The 22,469-nt window shown below is 40.0% G+C and overlaps 1 protein-coding gene across 2 annotated transcripts in view; it reads left to right on the top strand.

Annotated features, from left to right (window-relative positions):
• Nucleotides 1–22,469, top strand: part of MCF2L2 (MCF.2 cell line derived transforming sequence-like 2) — a 249,891-nt gene that overhangs the window by 73,889 nt on the left and 153,533 nt on the right. For both annotated transcript variants that reach the window (XM_034957782.3, XM_003831983.6), the window contains exons 4-5: nucleotides 13,351–13,441; nucleotides 16,063–16,182. In XM_034957782.3, coding sequence (XP_034813673.1) covers nucleotides 13,351–13,441; nucleotides 16,063–16,182 — 211 coding nt within the window. The remainder of the gene's footprint in view (nucleotides 1–13,350; nucleotides 13,442–16,062; nucleotides 16,183–22,469) is intronic.

Raw genomic sequence — 22,469 nt, 5'->3', positions numbered from 1 at the left:
TTAAACAATCATTTTATATCACTTCACACAGTACAAAGACCTGGAAACATGCTTTAATTCTTATATTTATTTCTGTATTTATTCATGCATTCATGATGGATTTATTCCCTTTGCATGCTTATAGGGACTATGTTATTGATCAGTAACATATCTATGTTGACTCAAAAGGGCCAAACTCTGTAAAATATTTGAAGAACTTTATTCTGAGCCAAATGTAAGGACCACGACGCCATGACACAGCCTCAGGAGGTCCTAAGAACATGTGCCCAAGGTCATTGGGTAATAGCTTGATTTTATACATTTTAGGGAGACAGGAGTTACAGGCAAACGTCAATCAATACATGTAAGATGTACATTGGTTTGGTCCAGAAAGGTGAGACAACTTGAAAACTTGAACCATTGGGTGAGAGACTTACAGATCATTGGTGGATTCAAACATTTTCTGATTGGTAATTTGTTGAAATGGTTAAGTTATTATCTAAAGAGTAGAAGTCAGCAGAAAGAAATGCTTGGGGTTAGGATAAGTGGGGTGGGGTGGGAGGGTGCAGGTTGTGGAAGCCAAGGTTCTTGGTATGTAGCAGGCTTTAGAGAGAATAGATGGTAAATGTCCCTTATCAGACCGTAAAAGGTGCCAGACTCTCAGTTAAATCTCTCCTGGATCAGGAAAAGACCTGGAAAGGGAAGGGGATTCTCTGCAGAATGTAGATCTTCCCCACAAGAGACAGCTTTGCGGGATCGTTTCAAAATATGGCAAAGAAATATATTTTGCAGAAAAAATAATTCTATTTCTTTCTGGGCCTGCTGTCATGTGATGCTATACTAGAGTCAGGTTGGAACTTGGCATCTTATTGCTATAAAGAAGCTGTTGTGTTAGTCTTAAGATCTCTTTTAATGTTAATGCTGGACATTTGAGCCTGAATTCCAAAGGGAAGAGGGTATAATGAGGCAAGTCTGACCCCGCTTTCTGTTATGGCCTGAACTAGTTTTTTAGGTTTCTTTGAAATCCACTTGGCCAAGAAGAAGGGTCCATTCAGTTGGTTGGGGAGCTTAGAATTTTATTTTTTGTTTACACCTACTTCTCTTCCTATTAAAAAAAAAGTGTGGTGAGAGGATGGAATCTGAAATGTGGAAGCTCTATAGAAAGGAATATTTGACTGAATATGGGGAAAGGGCTGCCTTATTTTCTGGACAGCCTAGCAGAGAATTACATTGGCTTGGAGGCAGAGGAGGCCCTGGATGTGGTTTGGATTTGTGTCCCTGCCCGAATCTCAGGTCAAGTTGTAATCCCGTGTTGGAGGTGGGGCCTGGTGGGAGATGAATGGATCATGGGGGCAGATTTCCCCTTTGGTGCTGTTCTTGTGATAGAGTCCTCACAAGATCTGGTTGTTTAAAATTGTGTGGCACCTCCTCCCTCACTCTCTTCCTCCTGCTCCAGGCACGATAAGACGTGCCTGCCTCCCCTTTGCCTTCCACTGTGATTGTAAGTTTCCTGAAGCCTCCCCAGCCATGCTTCCTGTATAGCCTGCAGAACCGTGAACCAATTAAAACTCTTTTTAAAAAATAAATTACCCAGCTTCAGATATATTTTTATAGCAGTGCGGGAACGGGCTAATACATCCCATTACTGGATGTGTCTGGTGGAACTGGGTGGGCATCTTGCAGGGATGTGGAAGGGGATTCCTTCATTATGAAAGCACGGAACTAAGGCATTGACCATGTTCCTTCCTTCTGTAAAGCGGAAGTATCCTCTAAATATGGTCTTTTCTATGAATGAGTGTAGCTGATTCCTAAAGCTTCAGTTTTCCATAACTCTACATTGTTTATTCATGAATCACTTAAGAGGCTTTGGTTTTTTTTTAATTTTTAAATTTTTTAAATGGAAACTACAGAAAAATTTAAACATTTGCGAAAGCCAACAGACTAGTATAATAAACACCTATGTTTCTATCACCCAGCTTCAACAATTACCAACTCATGGACAATCTGTTTCATGTGTGTCTCCACCCACGTTCCTTCTCATCGTTACCTCGAAGCGGATAACATATCGAACATTTTCTGATTGGTAATTGGTTGAAATGGTTAAGTTATTATCTAAAGAGTAGATTTTGCCTACAAATATTTCAGCATGCATTTCTACAAGACAGAGGTTCTTTTTAAAACATAATGATAATACAATCATCACATCACAAAATATACTTTAATATAACCAAATAGTTCAGTCATTTTTCATATATCTCCAAGTATCCTTTTTTCTAATAAGTTAGTTGAAATCAGGATCCAGAAAAGAAGTGAGGAGGGGCATACCCTGCCATTGGTTGCTCTGCAGATTCTCTCTTTTTTTACTCAAGAGCTACTGATGTCCCTCAAAGCGCTGTTCTTTGCTGGCTTTCCTGTGCAGTGGGAGCACGTCTGCTTCTCTCCATTGGCTTGGGCAGGGACTTGCCATTATACCACGGAAAACGTTAGAGTCTCAGCCTTTAGTCCGTTCTTTTTTTTTGAGACAAAGTCTCTCTCTATCGCCCAGGCCGGAGTGCAGTGGCACAATCCCAGCTCACTGCAACCTCTGCCTCTGGGGTTCAAGCAAGTCTCCTGCTTCAGCTGCCTGAGGAGCTGGGATTACAGGCACGCACCACCATGCCTGGCTAATTTTTTCATTTTTAGTAGAGATGGGGTTTTGCCATGTTGGCCAGGCTGGTCTCGAAATCCTGACCTCAGATGATCTGCCCGCCTCAGCCTCCCAAAGTGCTGGGATTACAGGTGTGAGCCACCGCGCCCGGCTTCACCTTTAGTCCATTCTAAGTGAAGATGCTAGTTCTCCTACATAGAACATGGAGAGTGACTTTCCACTCAGGATGAGGCATTGAAGAAAATAGCAAAAGATAAGATGAGGTCAGATGAGAGAGAAAGTATGATGAAGATGCTGAAGTACTTGAGAGATCGACAAAATCATCCCATATGTCTTCCATTCTTAATTTGGTTGTATCTTATCATATCTTCCAAACCCTATAAAAATGATCAACCCAATTCAACTGAATTTGTAGAAGCATATCCATGGTCCCTAGCGACTTGAAGTCACTATACAGAATCAGTAAATCATAGAATGTTAAAATTGGAAGGAGGGCTTGAGATGAGCTTCTGTTAGCCCCCACCATTTTGCAGATGAAGGTGCCAAAAGAATGCCACAAGACTAGAAAGCATTATGGATACTTTATTTCTGAATTAGAGTAATAAATTTAAAAAGACATAGGCTAATCATCTTATCTCCTATACCAGGAACAACTCTGGGCACTGCCATTCAAGAGGGAATTCCTAAATTTGCTTAAGTTCACAGTGTAACCATCAGCAAACATAGACAGTCCTGAATAGTAGTTTGATTTCTTCCAGTAAGAAGCCTCATGTGCAGTATATCTATGACAATCATATTAGTGCTTGGAATTAGGTATTTGAATCAGAGTTACCAATTGTCCTGATTTTCCTGAGACTGTTGTTTTTAGCACTGAAAATAATGTGTCCCAGGAACTTCTCAGTGCTAGACAAACAGGATGGTTTGTCACCCTACATTTGACTCAGTTCTGATGGCAATGCAATAAAATTTCAATTGACCAAAATATTTTCTATACCTTGCTTACCAAAAAAGGCAAATCATAGGAAAGTATATTAACATCAGAGCTAGCCTGGCACAGTGATATGACCTGTAGTCCCAGCTACTTGGGAGGCTGAGTTGGGAGGATTGAGATGGGAGGATTGCTTGAGCCCTGGGGTTCTGATAAATAAAAAAAAAAAAAAAAAAAAAAAAATATATATATATATATATATATATATATATATATATATATATACTTAAGAAAATAAATATCACACACACCACAATGCTTCTTTGCTATTTTGGGATCAGAACATATTTACCTCAATCTCTTATACTTACATGTTTATATTTAGTGATTTTCAGAATATCAGGTGTGACTCATCAAAAGTTCAATTACATTTGTGACAGAGGAGTTACTAAGATTGGAAAATGAAGGAGTATAGCGTTACAATATTTTCTATAACAAGACATAATGAATTTTGTGGCATGAGCATTGGTCTTGGAGTCTGAAGACTTCTAATGACTCTTTTTTTTTTTTTTGAGACGGAGTCTCGCTCTGTCGCCCAGGCTGGAGTGCAGTGGCGCTATCTGGGCTCACTGTAAGCTCCGCCTCCCGGGTTCACGCCATTCTCCAGCCTCAGCCTCCGGAGTAGCTGGGACTCCAGGCGCCCGCCACCACGCCCAGCTAATTTTTTGTAGTTTTAGTAGAGACAGGGTTTCACCGTGTTAGACAGGATGGTCTCGATCTCCTGACCTCGTGATCCACCTGCCTTGGCCTCCCAAAGTGCTGGGATTACAGGCGTGAGTCACCGCGCCCGGCCTCTAATGACTCTTAACTCTGCATATAGGGTGTGACTTTCGCAAGTTATTTTTCGAAGCATTCTTGAGGATTAGTTTCCTTGTCTATAAAATGAAAATGTTATCACCAACCTCATAGAGCGAGTATGAGAATCATGTCAAAGAGTATTTGTGCAGGTGTCTGACACATCATAGGGCTTTGGTGTTAAAAAGAACAAGAGGGGTAAAAACCAAGTGTTACCTTAAGAAATACATTGGCCAGAAACCCCATTTCCTGTGCATTTGGTTTAGTTGACGTTTTCATACCTTTGTTGAATAAGAGAAGGTGAAAAAAAAAATCCCACCCCAGCAGTCATTACTGAGTGTTGTCTAGCACGTATACCTTATGGGAGGATGATTTAAAGTCATTGTCGTGATTCCTTGTCTCTTTCTGAACTGTGGCCTGTATACAATTATGTCAGGAGACGCAGCTCTTTCTGTTCACAGGTATTTTCCCAGCAGATCCCACACTCCATTTACCCAGATGCTCTGGTTGGGTCTTAGTCTGTGTGGAGCGAAGAGGAGTCTTGTTCTGAGGAACATTTGCCCTCAGTTTGGCCGGGGAGACCATATATGCCAGCAGCTGCTTATCTCATAGGTGAAAGAATAGCCTGTGTTTGTGAACGATCTAATATTTGCTGAGCCTCTCCCAGCTTCACCTTGTTTAAGAGTCCTGGTGGCTCCCTTAGAACTTCCTTCAATGATTACGTGGTTCAAGTGGAAAAGAAAAAAAAAAGGAGCAGCAAAATATACAAAATCAAGCTGCCACAAGGTACAAGCAGGTTTGCTGTGGAAAAACAGTGGAAGGGGAGCAATGGAATAGGGTGAAGAGCATCAGTATCAGACAGCTGAGTCTGAAAGCCAGGCTTGCTAGTGTGATATCAGGCAAGTTATTCTGTTCTATCAGCCTTGGTTTCTTCCGCTGTTAAAAGGAGATAACATCTGTTTCGTTAGGTTAAGTGAGACAGAAAACAAATAAGTCTGACAAATGATAGGAACTCAATAAATAGCAGCTATGACTATCTAGAATGATTGTTGTTGTGTTTGACGTTCACACGTTTTTGCTAGTGCAGCAGAACTGTTTTGCTCGTTCTATGTCCCCTATGATCAGTGCCCAGTGACATTCGGAAGCTAAGCAACCACCTCTATATAACCTATGAATCAAAGAAAAAATCACAAAGGAAGTGAGAAAACATTTTTACCGAGCAATAACAAAAACAGTATGTCAACATTCATGTGATATAGATAAAAGTAGTGCTTAGGAAGAAATTGTAACTTGAAATACTTACATTGGAGAAGAAGAAAGGCTTAAAGTCAGTGCTCTAATCTTATACCTTAAGAAGTTTGAAAAGAGAATAAGAAACCCAAAGAAAAGAAAAGGAAGGAAATTGTAAAGGAAAATAAAAAGAACCAAAGATAAATGAAATAGAAAAGAGAGGAAAAGTAGAGTTCCAGTTTAATTCTGTGGTGATCAGAAGTGCACCCTCTATGATTAGCATCATGTAAAATTTGTTGATACTTGCTTTATGACCCAGACAATGGTCTATCTTGTTAAATATTCCATGAACGTTTGAAAGAATATCGTCTGCATTGCTAGATGTTGCGTTCTTCCAAGTCGGGTCTATGTTCTTACTCATTTTTGGCTGCTTGTTCTATCAGTTACTGAGAGAGGAATACTAGAATCTCAAACTTTGTGGATTTATCTGTTTTTCTTTTAGTTCTACCCATTTTTGCTTAGTGTCTTTGGGGCAATGTTATTGTATGCTTAGACATTTAGGATTCTTATGTCTTCCTGATAAAAAGGCCCTTTTATATTTATGAATAATTTATCTCTGCCAATACTCCTTGTCATAAATACTACTTTGAAAAATATTCACATAGCCACATTGGCTTTCTTACGACTAGTGATAGCGTGGTGTATGTTTTATTACCCTTTTCTTTCAATCTAACTCTCTCCTCATACACAAAAGTGTATCTTTTGTAAGCAGTATATTTACTCTGTCTCTATTTGCCTTTTTAAAAATTTATTTATTTATTATTATATTTTAAGTTTTGGGATACAAGTGCAGAATGAGCAGGTTTGTTCCATAGGTATACATGTGCCATGGTGGTTTGCTGCACCTATCAACCCATCATCTACACTAGGTATTTGTCCTAATTCTCTCCCTCCCCTCGCCCCCCCCCCAACCCACTGACAGGTCCTGGTGTGTGATGTTCCCCTCCCTGTGTCCATGTGTTCTCATTGTTCACCTCCCATTTATGAGTGAGAACATGTGGTGTTTGGTTTTCTGTTCCTGTGTTAGTTTGCTAAGAATGATGGTTTCCAGCTTCATCCATGTCCCTGCAAAGAACATGAACTCATTCTTTTTTTATGGCTGCATAGTATTCTATGGTGTATATGAACCACATTTTTTTTATCCAGTCTATCATTGATGGGCATTTGGGTTGGTTCTAGGTCTTTACTATTGTAAACAGTGCTGCAATAAACATACTTGTGCATGTGTCTTTATAGTAGAATGATTTATAATCCTTTGGGTATATACCCAGTAATGGGATTGCTGGGTCAAATGGTATTTCTGGATCTAGATTCTTGAGGAGTTGCCACACTGTCTTCCACAATGGTTGAACAAATTTACACTCCTACCAACAGTGTAAAAGCGTTCCTATTTCTCCACATCCTCTCTAGCATCTGTTGTTTCCTGATTTCTTAATGATCACAATTCTAACTTGTGTGAGATGGTATCTCACTGTGGTTTTGATTTGCATTTATCTAATGACCAGCGATGATGAGCTTTTTTTCATATGTTTGTTGGCCACATAAATGTCTTCTTTTGAGAAGTGTCTGTTCATATCCTTCACCCACTTTTTGATGAGGTTGTTTTTTTCTTGTAAATTTGTTTAAGTTCCTTGTAGATTCTGGATATTAGCCCTTTGTCAGATGGATAGATTGCAAAAATGTTCTCCCATTCTGTGGGTTGCATGTTCACTCTGATGATAGTTTCTTTGCTGTGCCAAAGCTGTTTAGTTTAGTTAGATCCCATTTGTCAATTTTGGCTTTTGTTGCAATTGCTTTTGGTATTTTAGTCATGAAGTCTTTGCCACGCCTATGTCCTGAATGGTATTGCCTAAGTTTTCTTCTAGGGTTTTTATGGTTTTAGGTCTTATGTTTAAGCCTTTAATCCATCTTGAGTTAATTTTTGTATAAGTTATAAGGAAGGGGTCCAGTTTCAGTTCTCTGCATATGGCTAGCTAGTTTTCCCAACACCATTTATTAAATAGGGAATCCTTTCCCCATTGCTTTGTTTTTGTCAGGTTCATCAAAGATCAGATGGTTGTAGATGTGTGGCATTATTTCTGAGGCCTCTGTTCTGTTCCATTGGTCTATATATTTGTTTTGGTACTAGTACCATGCTGTTTTGGTTACTGTAGCCTTGTAATATAGTTTGAAGTCAGGTAGCATGATGCCTTCAGCTTTGTTTTGGCTAGGATTGTCTTAGCTATACGGGCTCTTTTTTTGGTTCCATAGGAAATTTAAAGTAGTTTTTTCTAATTCTGTGAAGAAAGTCAATGGCAGCTTGATGGGAATAGCAGTAAATCTATAAATTACTTTGGGCAGTATGGCCATTTTCATGATATTGATTCTTCCTATCCATGAGCATGGAATGTTTTTCCATTTGTTTGGGTCCTCTCTTATTTCCTTGAGCAGTGATTTGTAGTTCTCCTTGAAGAAGTCCTTCACATCCCTTGTAAGTTGTATTTCTAGGTACTTTATTCTCTTTGTAGCAGTTGTGAATGGGAATTCACTCATGATTTGGCTCTCTGTCTATTGTTGGTGAATAGAAATGCTTATGATTTTTGCACATTGATTTTGTATCCTGAGACTTTGCTGAAGTTGCTTATCAGCTTCAGGAGTTTTTGGGCTGAGACTATGGAGTTTTCTAAATATACAATCATGTCATCTGCAAACAGAGACAATTTGATGTCCTCCCTTCCGATTTGAATACCCTTTATTTCATTCTCTTGCCTCATTGCCCTGGCCAGAACTTACAATACTATGTTGAATAGGAGTGGTGAGAGAGGGCATCCTTGTCTTGTGCCATTTTTCAAAGGGAATGCTTCCAGCTTTGCCCATTCAGTATGATATTGGCTGTGGGTTTGTCATAAATAGCTCTTATTATTTTGAGATATGTTCCATCAATACCTAGTTTATTGAGTGTTTTTTAGCATAAAGGTGTTGAATTTTATCGAAGGGCTTTTCTGCATCTATTGAGATAATCATGTGGTTTTTGTCTTTGGTTCTGTTTATGTGATGGATTACATTTATTGATTTGCATATGTTGAGTGCATCCCAGGGATGAAGCCGACTTGATCGTGGTGGATAAGCTTTTTGATGTGCTGCTGGATTCAGTTTGCCAGTGTTGTATTGAGGATTTTCGCATCGATGTTCATTAGGGATATTGGCCTGAAATTGTGTCTCTGTCAGATTTTGGTATCAGGATGATGCTGGCCTCATAAAATGAGCTAGGGAGGAGTCCCTCTTTTTCTATTGTTTGGAATAGTTTCAGAAGAAATGGTACTAGCTCCTCTTTGTACCTCTGGTAGAATTTGGCTGTGTATCCATCTGGTCCTGGGCTTTTTTTTGGTTGGTAGGCTATTAACTACTGCCTCAATTTCAGAGCTTGTTATTGGTCTATTCAGGGATTTGACTTCTTCCTGGTTTAGTCTTGGGAGGGTGTTTGTGTGCAGGAATTTATCCATTTCTTCTAGATTTTCTAGTTTATTTGCATAGAGGTGTTTATAGTATTCTCTGATGGTAGTTTGTATTTCTGTGGGATCAGTGGTGATATCCCCTTTATCACTTTTTATTGTGTCTATTTGTTTCTTCTCTCTTTTCTTCTTCATTAGTCTGGCTAGCAATCTATCTATTTTGTTAATCTTTTCACAAAACCAGCTCCTGGATTCATTGATTTTTTGAAGGGTTCTTCAGGTCTCTATCTCCTTCAGTTCTGCTCTGATCTTAGTTATTTCTTGTCTTCTGCTAACTTTGGAATGTGTTTGCTCTTGCTTCTTTAGTTCTTTTAATTGTGATGTTAGGGTGTTGATTTTAGATCTTTCCTGCTTTCTCATGTGAGCATTTAGTGCTACAAATTTCCCTCTAAATCCTGCTTTAGCTGTGTCCCAGAGATTCTGGTACATTGTGTCTTTGTTCTCAGTGGTTTCAAAGAACTTATTTCTTTCTGCCTTAATTTCGTTATTTACCCACTAGTCATTCAGGAGCAGTTTGTTCAGATTCCATGTAGTTGTGCAGTTTTGAGTGAGTTTCTTAATCCTGAGTTCTAATTTGATTGCACTGTGGTGTGAGAGACTGTTTGTTATGATTCCCATTCTTTTACATTTGCTGAGGAATGTTTTACTTCCAATTATGCGGTCAGTTTTAGAATAAGTGCTATGTGGTGCTGAGAAGAATGTATATTCTGTTGATTTGGGGTGGAGAGTTCTGTAGATGTCTGTTAGGTCTGCTTGGTCCAGAGATGAGTTCAAGTCCTGAATATCCTTGTTAATTTTCTGAATCCATCTAATATTGACTGTGGGGTGTTAAAGTCTCCCAGTATTATTGCGTGGGAGTCTAAGTTTCTTCGTAGGTGTCTAAGAACTTGCTTTATGAATCTGGGTGCACCTGTATTGGGTGCATATATATTTAGGATACTTAGCTTTTCTTGTTGCATTGATCCCTTTACCATTATGTAATGCCCTTCTTTGTCTTTTTTGATCTGTGTTGTTTAAAGTCTGTTTTATCAGAGACTAGGATTGCAACCCCTGTCTTTTTTTTCTTTCCATTTGTTTGGTAAATATTCCTCCATCCCTTTATTTTGAGCCTGTGTGTGTCTTTGCACATGAGATGGGTCTCCTGAATACAGCACACCAATGGGTCTTGGCTCTTTATCCAATTTGCCAGTCTGTGTCTTTTAATTGGGGCATTTAGCCCATTTACACTTAAGGTTAATATTGTTATGTGTGAACTTGATCCTGTCATTCTGATGCTAACTGGTTATTTTGCACATTAGTTGATGCAGTTTCTTCATAGTGTTGATGGTCTTTACATTTTGGTATGTTTTTGCCGTGGCTATTTGCCTTTTAAATGGAGCGTTATAGGCCATTTCCAATTGATGTGATTATTAAGATGGTTGGGTTTCAATCTGCCAATCTGTGACTTGTTCCTTTATTTCTCCTTTCCTGCCTTCTTTTGAATTATTCAAATATTTTCAGTATTCTGTTTATCTCCTTTATTGAGTTTTTAGCAGTTATTTCCTGATGTCACAGTATGTGTTTTTGAATTAGCACAATCTACCTGGGATTAATTTCATACCACTTTATATACAATATAAATAGTATAGTTTAATTTCACCCAATACTAGTTTCAATAGTACTTTTTTTTGGCGGGGGTGGTGGTTTTGTTTTTGTTTTTGTTTTGAGCCCAGTCTATCTCTTGTGCTCAAGCAATCCTCCCAGAACAGCCTACTGAGGAGCTGAGACTACGGGCACATGCCACCAGGCCTGGCTAATTTTTTTAAATTTTAGTAGAGATAGTGTCTTGCTGTTGCTCAGGCTGGCGTTGAACTCCTGAGCCCAAGCGATCCTCCTGCCTTGGCCTCCTAAGGTGCTGGGATTACAGGTGTGAGCCACTGCACCTGGCTAATAGTAAGTAAAAGTAATTTTACTTACTGCATTCCGTTCTTCATGCTATTGTTGTGACATATTTATTTTATAATAATACTGTGTTATTTTTACTTTGATTAATTAGTAGTCCTCAGAGAAATAAAAAACACAGTTGATAATACTTATTCACATATTTAACGTTTACATAACATTTACATAACTCTTTATTTCTTCTTGCAGATTCAAGTTACTATGTTGGGCTGGGCATGGTGGCTCATGCCTGTAATCCCTGCACTTTGGGGATTGAGGTGGGTGGATTGCCTGAGGTCAGAAGATTGAGACCAGCCTAACCAACATGGTGAAAACTGTCTCTGCTAAAAATACAAAAATTAGCCGGGTGTGGTGGTGGGCACCTGTAATCCCAGCTACTCAGGAGGCTGAGGTAGGAGAATCACTTGAACCCTGGAGGCGGAGGTTGCAGTGAGCCAAGAGAATGCCACTACACTCCAGCCTGGGTGACAAAGTGAGACTCCGTCTCAAAAAAAAAAAAAAATCAAGTTATCATGTTGGATTATTTCCCTTCAGATTCATTCATTTGCCTGCCTATTCTCAGAATAGGCAAGCACCACTTTATGTAAAGGTCTGCTCTAGTATTTGCTCTCTATGGAAGGTCTTAAGTCTCTCTGGAATTTGTTCATTTATATTTCTTTGTCTTCAGAGTTCTCTCGTATTTAAGGAAAAATATGAGCTTTTAAATTCACCAGTGTTTTGTTTGTTTTTGGTAGGAGTGAAAGTCTTCCTAAACATCAGCTGAACCTATATTTCTTCAAGTATATATCTAATGACAATACATTCTCTCACCTCTATTGTCTGGAAATGTCCTTATTTCACTTTCATTTTTAAAATGAATTTTCAGCAAGATAACCTGGGTCAGTATGGGGCTGTGAGAATCGATTAACCCAGTGATGCTTAACTGAGATTAGCTTCTTATGTTTTCCTGCAGGTTTTGCTTAGACCTTCTGCCTCATTCACATATACACACTTTTGTAGGGTAAAGCCCACCTTTTACCCAAAATTGAAGGTTTACTATAGGCCAACTACTTATCATGTACTATATCTCTTTTAATCTCTGTGACAAGCACATAAGACATAATAGAAGTAGAGAAAAGAAAGAAAGAATAATAGTGCTTATACAGTATTACCAAGTGCCAGGCGTTGTCCTGAGCATTTTACATGTTTGTACATATATGCATACACACACACACACACACACACACACATTTAATCTTCACATCAACCTCATAGATAGATACTATTTTATTATTTCTGATTTACAAACGAAGAGTCTGAGAAACTACAGGGGTTAAGTAACTACCCCTCAACCCCCAAAAAGCACACGCAATATATAAATAGAATTCAGAATTCAAATCTAGTCAAGTTGGTTCCAGAATCTGTGCTTTTAACCATCTCATTACTGGTAATATGATTCTCATTTTACAGAGAAGAGCACCGAATTTTAGAAGAGTTAGGTGAACTCCTCTGTGTGTCACTGCTAGTAAGTGGCAATACTAGGGTTTGAACCAGGCCCCAAAGACCTTGCTCTTTCCTCTGTACCGTGCTTCTTCCCAAAGGGGAGAAAAAAAATGTTTTCACTTTTAGAATTCTACTTTCGAAAGATTCTGTGAGAATTTCGTGAGGACTTGAGAGGGGACCAAACAGCTTCCTTTTGGTCTTAGTGACAATGATGTCTTCTCAAGCATATGGTCTATTGGCCTATTTATAGCCAGGCACTGCGAGGGGGTTGCTTTTCCCACTGACGTGTTAATTCTAAACACCTCTCTCATTACTCCCTCTCAGACTGCTCTAGAGCCTCATAGCTGAGCGTGTTACTGTACTGATAGCTCTGTGAATGTTTGCTTTGGGAGTGGAAGGATGGCAGAGCTCAACCTCAAGGTCCTCCGCCTACATTGGGAATATGTGCTGCTCACCTGACACGAGCATATTTCCTTTGGGCTTGAACACGTGTTCCTTTGGTGTTTCATGCATTTGCCAGCCAGAAAGGGAGTCCTCCAGTGGGTCTGAGAAACAAAGTATCTATTTTGTTAAGATTACGAGGCTTAGACTGGGAGATGGAGTTGGTTGTGCTGTGCAGGGTGTTTACACGGTGAGCCTGGAGTGCTGTGGAGGCTTCAGGGTGTATTCTGCTGTGGGAGCCACATGGAGCATATGGGTCTCACCTAATCTCTGACACTGACCACCCTTCTTTGCAGTGTGGAGGCTGCCAGCATTGGATTCGTTGTTGTTATCGACAGACGAAGAGACAAGTGGAGCTCCGTAAAGGCATCCTTGACACGAATAGCTGTAAATATTTATTTTTGTGCTTTTATTATAAAAGTCATTTAAATTGTCTGTTCAACTATTTCATATCAAAGTCCTGGGGAAAAGGCAATTATTTTATGTCAAATTTTGGGAAGGTCTTTGTAACAGGTGCTGTTATGTCACATCCCTATCTCCTCTGCCATCTGCAGGTCACCTGCAAACAATTCTGAGCATGTCAAAGACTTCCTAAGTCTCTCTACCTTACTGACTTCTCTGGTCACTGAAGAGGGGCAGTTGGGGAGTGCTGGAAAGTTAATGCCCCGGGAGTAACCTGCAACCACTGAGTTAAAGGATTTGGTAGATAAATATCTCAGCTTCCAGATCCGCAGTGGGGCAATTCTGAGGTGTGTTCCACACAGTATCCCAGAGGGTCTCAGCCCCCTTTGCCTGCGGCAGTAACCTCCTCATTGAGACATTGCCACTCTATTCATTGTTGTCGTCCTCCCTGCTCCCTCATTCGTGCTTCCTGGAATCACTTCCCCAACAAACTACCTGTACTTAAATCCTTGTCTGAGGATTTGCTTTGGGGGCAATTCAATTTAAGACAGTATTTATTATTTCAGTATTATTATTATTTTTGAAACAGTGTCTCACTCTGTCGCCCAGGCTGGAGTGCAGTGGCGCAATCTCAGCTGACTGCAACCTCTGCCTCCCGGGTTCGAGAGATTCTTCTGCCTCAGCCTCCCAAGTAGCTGAGATTGCAGGCATGCACCACCACGCTTGGCTAATTTGTGTATTTTTAGTAGAGACGGGGTTTCACCATGTTGACTAGGCTGGTCTCGAACTCCTGACCTCAAGTGATCTGCCCACCTCAGCCTCCCAAAGTGTTGGGATTACAGGCTTGAGCCACTGCACCTAGCCAAATTATTTATTCATATATTAGAAAGACAATGGCAAAACCAGACACAATGCTATTTAAGTAGCATGGTGGGAGGTGTGCTTGCATTTGCATTAAATTATATCACCTTGGATTGGCCTCCTTTTGCTTATAGTCTGATTTTGATCCCTATCTGTTGTCTTTCAGCAAGCAGATGTGTCCTTCCTCTGTAGGGACCTCAGACTTGTGAACTCCACCACAAGCAGAGACACCTTAGGGCCAGCTAAGTCAGCATTTTTACCTGAGCATAGGCCCTCCGGGGCAGTTGGGACTGGCTAAAGAGGATGGATGGGGTAGTGTGGTAAAGCAGGACAGGAGAGGGACATTTGAAACCTCACTTAAACCTGCTTGCAGAAGGAGTCACACACGCAAACATGCACACACACGGAGTCCCTCTCAGATCGCTCTAGAGCCTCATCCAAATTCACAAATTACGTCTCAGCTAATACTTTCCGTCTTGGCACAACAAAGCGCAAGGTTCTTCTGTTAGGAGCTTGCGTTTAAAGATGGGGAAGAGAGTCCTCCCATCGCCGCATGGATTGTTTTCTCCCTTTAGTTTAGTTGTGGATATAGGATTTATCTTTGGGATAACTGCAGCCATGATTGATGCCCATGACTATTCCAGAGGTCTGGCCTCTAGAGAGTTCTGGCTTTCCAGGGTCCATACATAATACATGAGTAATCTAATGTCTGAGCCTAATTTGTCCCAGAATTACGTTGATCACTTTATATGTAAAACATGCTGTAGTGCAGGGATCCCCAAATCTGGCTACCTGCCAGAATCTCTTCAGGTGCTCATTGAAAATACTGATACCTAGATTTCATCCCAGTCCTAATGAATCAAAATAGTCTGGAGTAAAGACCTGATTTAGAAAAAAAAAAATCCCCATAGGAGGTTGCTTTGGGGGAACCACTGGAAGAATGGAAAGCCATGGCAGTTTCCATGGAGACCTGGGTTCCTAAGTCTGCCCCGAAGCAATTACATGAACCTGCTCAGTATCTTGCCTTGAGATGAGGGCGATACTTTCTGAAAGCAACCTAGCAATAATATACATCAAGAATACTTAAAATACGAACTCTTTGATTCAGTAATTATTTTACGACTCTAGCCTAAGAAAATATTCCAAGATGTGGATAAAGGTGGTTGTCTCAGTATTATTTACAACAGTAAAATTATCAAAAAGCCTAAATGATTAACAATAAGGGATTGGTTAAATAAATTGTACACCCATAAAAAATAATATTTCCAAAGAATTTATTAATAACAGGAATAAAAGCCTATGGTATAACATTAAGTGAAAAGGCCAGTTACAAAATATTTTAAGAATATGAGCCATGGTAAAGATATTTAAACAGAGAAAACATCCTATAAGTGAAAGATGAAAATATTAAGTATGGCTATAAAAACCCATGGGTGAGTTTTCACTTTCTAATGTATAGTTTTATTAATTTCCCAATTTTTCTATAAATAATATGAATTATTTTTATAATCAGAAAACATTTTTCTTGCTTGTTTGGTTTGCTTTTTTTTTTAGGAGGGGTTAGGATTATCTGACCTCTAAGGTCTCTTTTAGCCCTGAAATCTGGTGAAATTTACATCCATGGCATCCGTTTTAACTTTTCCTTCTGTGATCTTAATCTTGGGCAAGGGGAGACCAAAGTAGACCCTGGTAATGAATATGACATTTTTCCTCTCTCCTCCTGACACTTTTCCTGATGCTTGCAGGTGGCATTTCCAGGAAACTTACAGCTCATATTCATCCTTCGTCCATCTCGCTTTATCCAGAGGACATTCACTGACATTGGCATTAAATACTATCGAAATGAGTTTAAAACGAAAGTGCCGGTAAGCAAGACCTTTCATCTTGTCTCATTTGGTTAGGGCTTCTGGCGAAGATGGCATTTGGGCAGGGTTTCTGGGCAAGATAAGATTCAACAGGTAGAGAGGGAGAAAAGGGTTCTCTGGGCTGAGGGAACCGCATGTGTGAAGGCGTAGAGGCAGGAAGTACACAATGGACTGAGGCCCATGGGAAGCCTCATTTTTGTTGGAGCACGTAAACAGTAATCTTTTGGAGGAAAGAGTAAGAAACAAGGACTAGATCTTCAGTGTGAGGAGGCAGGTTTTGGATTTTATTCAGTAGACAGTGGGGATCCAGGGAAGGTTTTCTTTTTTCTTTTTCTTTTTCTTTTTTTTTTTTTGAGATAGAGTTTCGCTCCTGTCACCCGGGCTGGAGTACAATGGCACAATCTCGGCTCACCACAACCTTCGCCTCTCGGGTTCAAGTGATTCTCCTGCCTCAGCCTCCCAAGTAGCTGGGATTATAGGCATGCGCCACCATGCTTGGCTAATTTTTGTATTTTTAGTAGAGACGGGGTTTCTCCATTTTGATCAGGCTGGTCTCGAACTCCTGGCTTCAGGTGATCCACCCGCATCAGCCTCCCAAAGTGCTGGGATTACAGACATGAGCCACCGTGCTAGCCCCAGGGAAGGTTTTCTAGGTGGGGAGTGACATGGTAAAATTAGTCTGAAGGTGGTGTCTAAGATGATAGAAAGGGACTTGGGAGGAAGCTAAGTTGTACAGGTGAAACAAAACACGGATCTAAAATATAGGGGTGACATAAATCCAGGAAACTAAAGTAAAAAGTCAACATTGTGATTCTCAGAAGAGAAAAACAAATTAAAACTAAAACATTCAAAATTTTACCTATAACTTTGGCAAACAGATAGGAGAAAACAAGCACTCTTATATTTCACTGGTAGGAATGGATTTGGTAATGAGCAATGTGAAGGACTAATTATCAGTATTTATAGAAAATTCAAATGTACACCCTCTTTCACCCATCTGTAAAGTTATTCTACAGATATTTTCACACATCTGCATGAAGCTGCTTAGACAGCGACATTCATTATTAAGCTGTTTATAAAGGTAAAAGATTGAGAATAACGTAATGCTTGACAATAGGGGACTGGTTAAATAATTATCTACCCAATCAGTGAAATACTTTGTAGCCAATAAAAGTGGTAAGTTATGGTACAACCACAATGGAAACGGCTGATAGTTTCTTTTTTTTCTTCTTCTTTTTTTTTTTTTGAGATGGAGTCTTGCTCTGTTGCCCAGGCTGGAGTGCAGTGGCGCAATTTCAGCTCACTGCAACCTCCACCTCCTGGGTTCAAGCCATTCTCCTGCCTCTCCCAAGTAGCTGGGATTACAGGTGCCTGCCGCCACGCCCAGCTAATTTTTGTATTTTCAGTAGAGACGGGGTTTTACCATGTTGGCCAGGCTGGTCTTGAACTTCTGACCTCAAGTAATCCACCCGCTTCAGCCTCCCAAAATGCTGGGATTACAGGCGTGAGCCACTGTGCCTAGCTGATAGTTTCTTTAAACATACACCTAACCTATGACCCAACCAGAAGAAATGAAAACACAAATTCACAAAAAGACATACACAAGAATGTCCATCAGCTGGTCAGCGGAAAAGTATATATAAGTTGTGGCACATTTATATAATGTAATACCATTAAGCAATAAAAAAGAGTAAAGTACTGATGCGTTCAACAACATGCATACATTTCAAACATATTCTCTTGAGAGAAAGAAGCTAGACACTAAACAGTATGATTATGATTCCTTTTAGAAAAATTTCAAAATAGGCAAAACTATGTTGTGATAGAAAATCAAAACAGTAGCTGCTGTTAGGGATGAGGGCTGGTGGAGACTAATTGGAAGGAGACAAAAGGAACTTTCTAGGAAATATTCCATATATTTTTTTTTTTTTTGAGATGGAGTTTCGCTCTGTTGCCCAGGCTGGAGTGCAGTGGCACAATCTTGGCTCACTGCAACCTCTGCCCCCCCAGGTTCAAGTGATTCTCCTGCCGCAGCCTCCTGGGTAGCTGGGATTATAGGCACCTGCCACCACGCCTGGGTAATTTTTGCATTTTTAGTAGAGATGCAGTTTCACCATGTTGGCCAGGCTGGTCTCGAACTCCTGACCTCAGGTGATCCACCCACCTCAGTATCCCAAAGTGCTGGGATTACAGCCATGAGCCACCACGCCCGGCTAGGTTCCATATCTTGATTGGGTGGTGTTACGTGTCTATATACATTTATCAAAATGAATTGAACTCTATCCTTAAAATTTAGGCATTTTAGTCCATTGAAAAATAAAAAATAGATAACATGAGTCTATAGTGATTACATATTACATTTTCTAATATATATTCTTGGATGTTTTATGTTTAGTTGAAACTAATTTCAAACTCACAGAAAAGTTGCAAGAATAAGAATAGCACAAAGAATATCACATGCCCTTTGTCCAGATTCACCCACCCATTGTTAACACTTTATCATCATCTGATTATTTCTTATCATTTGCTTCTCTCTATATATACTTATATGATATATATATACACATAAGAATGTTATATATTTATGTTTACTTAGAATAATATTTTTACAGTTACATGTATTATGTATGTATTACCTTAGTTTGTTCGTGCCGCTATAATAAAATACTGCAGACTCAATAATTTATAAAGAACAGAAATTTATTTGTCACAGTTCTGGAGGTTGGGAAGTCCACAATCAAGGTGCCACCAAGTTTGGTGTCTGGTGAGGGACCCAGTCTCTCCTTCCAAGATGGCACGCTGTTGCTCCCTCCTTGGGAGGTGACGAACGCTTTGGCCTCACATGGAAGGAGAATGGAAGAGCAAAAGAAGCAAACTCACTCCCTCAAGCCCTTTATGTTTTGTTTTGTTTTGATTTTAGAGATGGGGTCTCTCTCTGTCACCCAGGCTAGAGTGCAGTAGCTTAGGATCATAGCTCACTGCAGCCTCGAACTTCTGGGCTTGAGCGATCATCCTGGCCAGGTTGCTGGGACTGCAGGCACACACCACAGTGCCTGGCTGATTTTTTAATTTTTTTTAGAGAGCGTGTTTTGCTGTGTTGCCCAGGCTGGTCTCAAACTCCTGGGCTCAACCTATCCTCCTGCCTGGGCCTCCCTAAATGCTGGGATTATAGGTGTGAGCCACGATGCCCAGCCACCCTCAAGCCTTTTCTAAGGGTGTTAATCCCATCCATGAGGAAGGAGCCCTCATAACCTAATCACCTCCTAGCCCCACCTTCCAATATCATTACCTTGGTGACTAGGTTTCAACATATGAATTTTGGAGGGCAACATGCATTGAAACCATAACATATATTATAGTGTATATGTATGTTTAAAATATGTTTATGTATTTATATGTAGACTATGTTTATGTATTTATATGTATTGCTTCTGTATATGTATTGTAATGCATATGTATTTATCTGTATACTTAGAATAAATATACATATAAAGAGATCCATACACAATATATTTAATATGAATACATATATACAAGATAAATGTAGAAGATCTACTCTAGGATTGGGTCGTGGATTTAGTTATCATATCTTATTAGTTTTCTTTAATCTAAAACATTTTCATAGCCTTTGTTTTTTTCTTTTCTTTTCTTTTCTTTTTTTTTAAGACAGAGTCTCTCTCTGTTGCCCAGGCTGGAGTGCAGTGGTGCCATCACAGCTCACTGCAGCCTTCATCTCCTGGGCTCAATGTATCCACCCACCTCAGACTCCTGAGTAGCTGCTACCACAGGTACGCACCACCAGCACGCTGCACCATGCAGGCTATTTTTTAAATTTTTTTGTAGAAATGGAGTTTCACCATGTTGCCCAGACTGGTCTCAAACTCCTGGGCTCAAGCCATCTGTCTGCCTTAGCCTCCCAAAGGGCTGAGACTACAGGCATGAGCCACTGTGCCTGGCCCTTTCTTTGTCTTTTTTTTTTTTTGAGATGGAGTTTCGCTCTTGTTGCCCAGGCTGGAGTGCAATGGTGCAATCTCAGCTCACTGGAACATCCGCCTCCCAGGTTCAAGCAATTCTCCTGCCTCAGCCTCCTGAGTAGCTGGGATTACAGGTGCCTGCCATTACACACGGATAATTTTTGTATTTTTTTTTTAGTAGAGACGGGGTTTCACCATGTTGACCAGGCTGGTCTCGAACTCCTGACCTCAGGTGATCCATCCACCTCAGCCTCCCAAAGTGCTGGGATTACAGGCGTGAGTCACCGTGCCCGGCCCTTTCTTTGTCTTTTATGCTACTTAAGTGATACATGTCCTTCTTGGAGTATTGCCTGGAGGCCCACGGTGCTCATCTGTCCCCTATTGGTGATGTGAATTTTGATCCCCTAGTCAAAGTGTTGTCCACTTTCCCAAATATTAAATAGATTCTTTCCCTTGCAACTAACAATCTTTGCAGAGACACTTTAAGATCATGCAAATATCCTGCTCCTCAAAAAAGTCCAATCTCTCTTTAGTATCCACTAAAGATTCTTGCCTGAAACAACCTTTATTTATTGGTTGCAAAATAATGATTTTCCAACTCCAGCACTCTCATCATTTACTAATCAGAAGTTGGTATTTTACTGTAAGCTAGAGCTTTCCCTTCTCACCTATTTGTCTGTTATCGTTTTGGATTCTTAGTTTTTCTGTGGTTTGTCATTCATTGCCATTCTCAATTATCGTGGTGCTCCAGCTGTCCCAGATTTGGCCAGCGGGAACCCCTTCAAGCTGACTCTTGTGTCCTTGTGACATGTCCCTATCAGTTTTTTTTTTTTTTTTTGGCACTTCCTTACTTTCTGGCCTAATGTGATCATCTAGGCCCCTCTCAGGCATGCTCTGATCCAGCTTTGTTACCGGCCATTTCTCTTAAGAGCACTGGTTCCTTTTGGTGTTGAAAATATTAGAGTCCAAGATCTGGATGCAAGATGTGCTATTACTACTTGGTATCTTTGTTTTTAGGCTCTTTCAGCAGACAGAAGCTCTAAATATATGCACATATATGCACATATACATGTACATATTTGTAATTACAAATATCCTAGAAATCACAACTTCATACTGATACCTTAAATTTCAGTCCATGTAAGATGTATATTTAAGTGAGGGTAAAGTCAAGGGGAGAACAGTGTATCCAGTAAGTTCCCATTTGGATAAAATAAGAGGGCTATATGTATGATTGTGCATAGATCATCTTGAGAAGGATACACAAGATATACAAGAAGCTGGTTAAAGTGGTTGCCTTCTGGATCTCCACCTAGATGGCTGGGAGTAAGTGGGAAGGGGGAGGATTTTTCTATTTAGATAGACTTTTTCTGTTCAAATTTATTACTATCTATAAATATTATCTGTTCAAAATTAACAAAAAATAGCTTTAATTAAAATTACTCTGAAAGAGGGCTGGACGCAGTGGCTCAAGCCTATAATCCCAACATTTTGGGAGGCTGAGGTGGGCAGATCATCTGAGGTCAGGAGTTCAAGACCAGCCTGGCCAACATGGCAAAACCCTGTCTCTACTAAAAATACAAAAATTAGTCAGGCATGGTGGCATATGCCTGTAGTCCTAGCTACTCAGGGGGCTGAGGCAGGAGAATTGCTTGAACCTGGGAGGCGGAGGTTGCAGTGTGATGAGATCACACCACTGCACTCCAACCTGGGCGACAGAGCAAGGCTGTGTCTCAAAAAATAAATAAATAAAAATAAAATTACCCTGAAAGAATATTAAACCCATCTCAGTGAAGACTTGCCATCTTAGACAAGGGATTTTTCTCATTTTTCTCTCTCCTTTCCTACTCTTATTTTCCTTGTTTTGGTTCCATCCTATATTAATAATCAAATTTCTGAAAATCCTTTCTTTTCTACTTTGGGGATTAGCCAAACTCAAAATGAATTTCCCATTCTATTTTAAATACTTATTTTTGAAATACTTGAGTGTTTAAGGAAAATGTGAGGCCTGAGTTCTTTGCTCAGTTTTCCTAACTTGAGTAACTGTTGATGTTTGGGAAGAGATGGAGACTGACAAGAAGCCGATGACGTGTCATCATCTTCATGAGTCCCTTCGTGACTCCCCTTCAGAAATGAAGACTCATCAATTCTTCTTGCCACTCAAAAACGTTTGGAGTTGGAACTGAGCATTTGACCAAATGTCATGCATATTTCCCTGATTGCATATAAAACACGTGTTTTATACATATGATACATATGATCTAGGTGTGCTCATATGTACACAGATACATTTGTGACTTATGCCCTCCTTCT

Source organism: Pan paniscus, chromosome 2, assembly GCF_029289425.2.
Source record: "Pan paniscus chromosome 2, NHGRI_mPanPan1-v2.0_pri, whole genome shotgun sequence".
NCBI lineage: Eukaryota > Metazoa > Chordata > Mammalia > Primates > Hominidae > Pan > Pan paniscus.
Note: the sequence above shows the minus strand (reverse complement) of the source record. Positions and strands in the feature narration are given on the sequence as shown.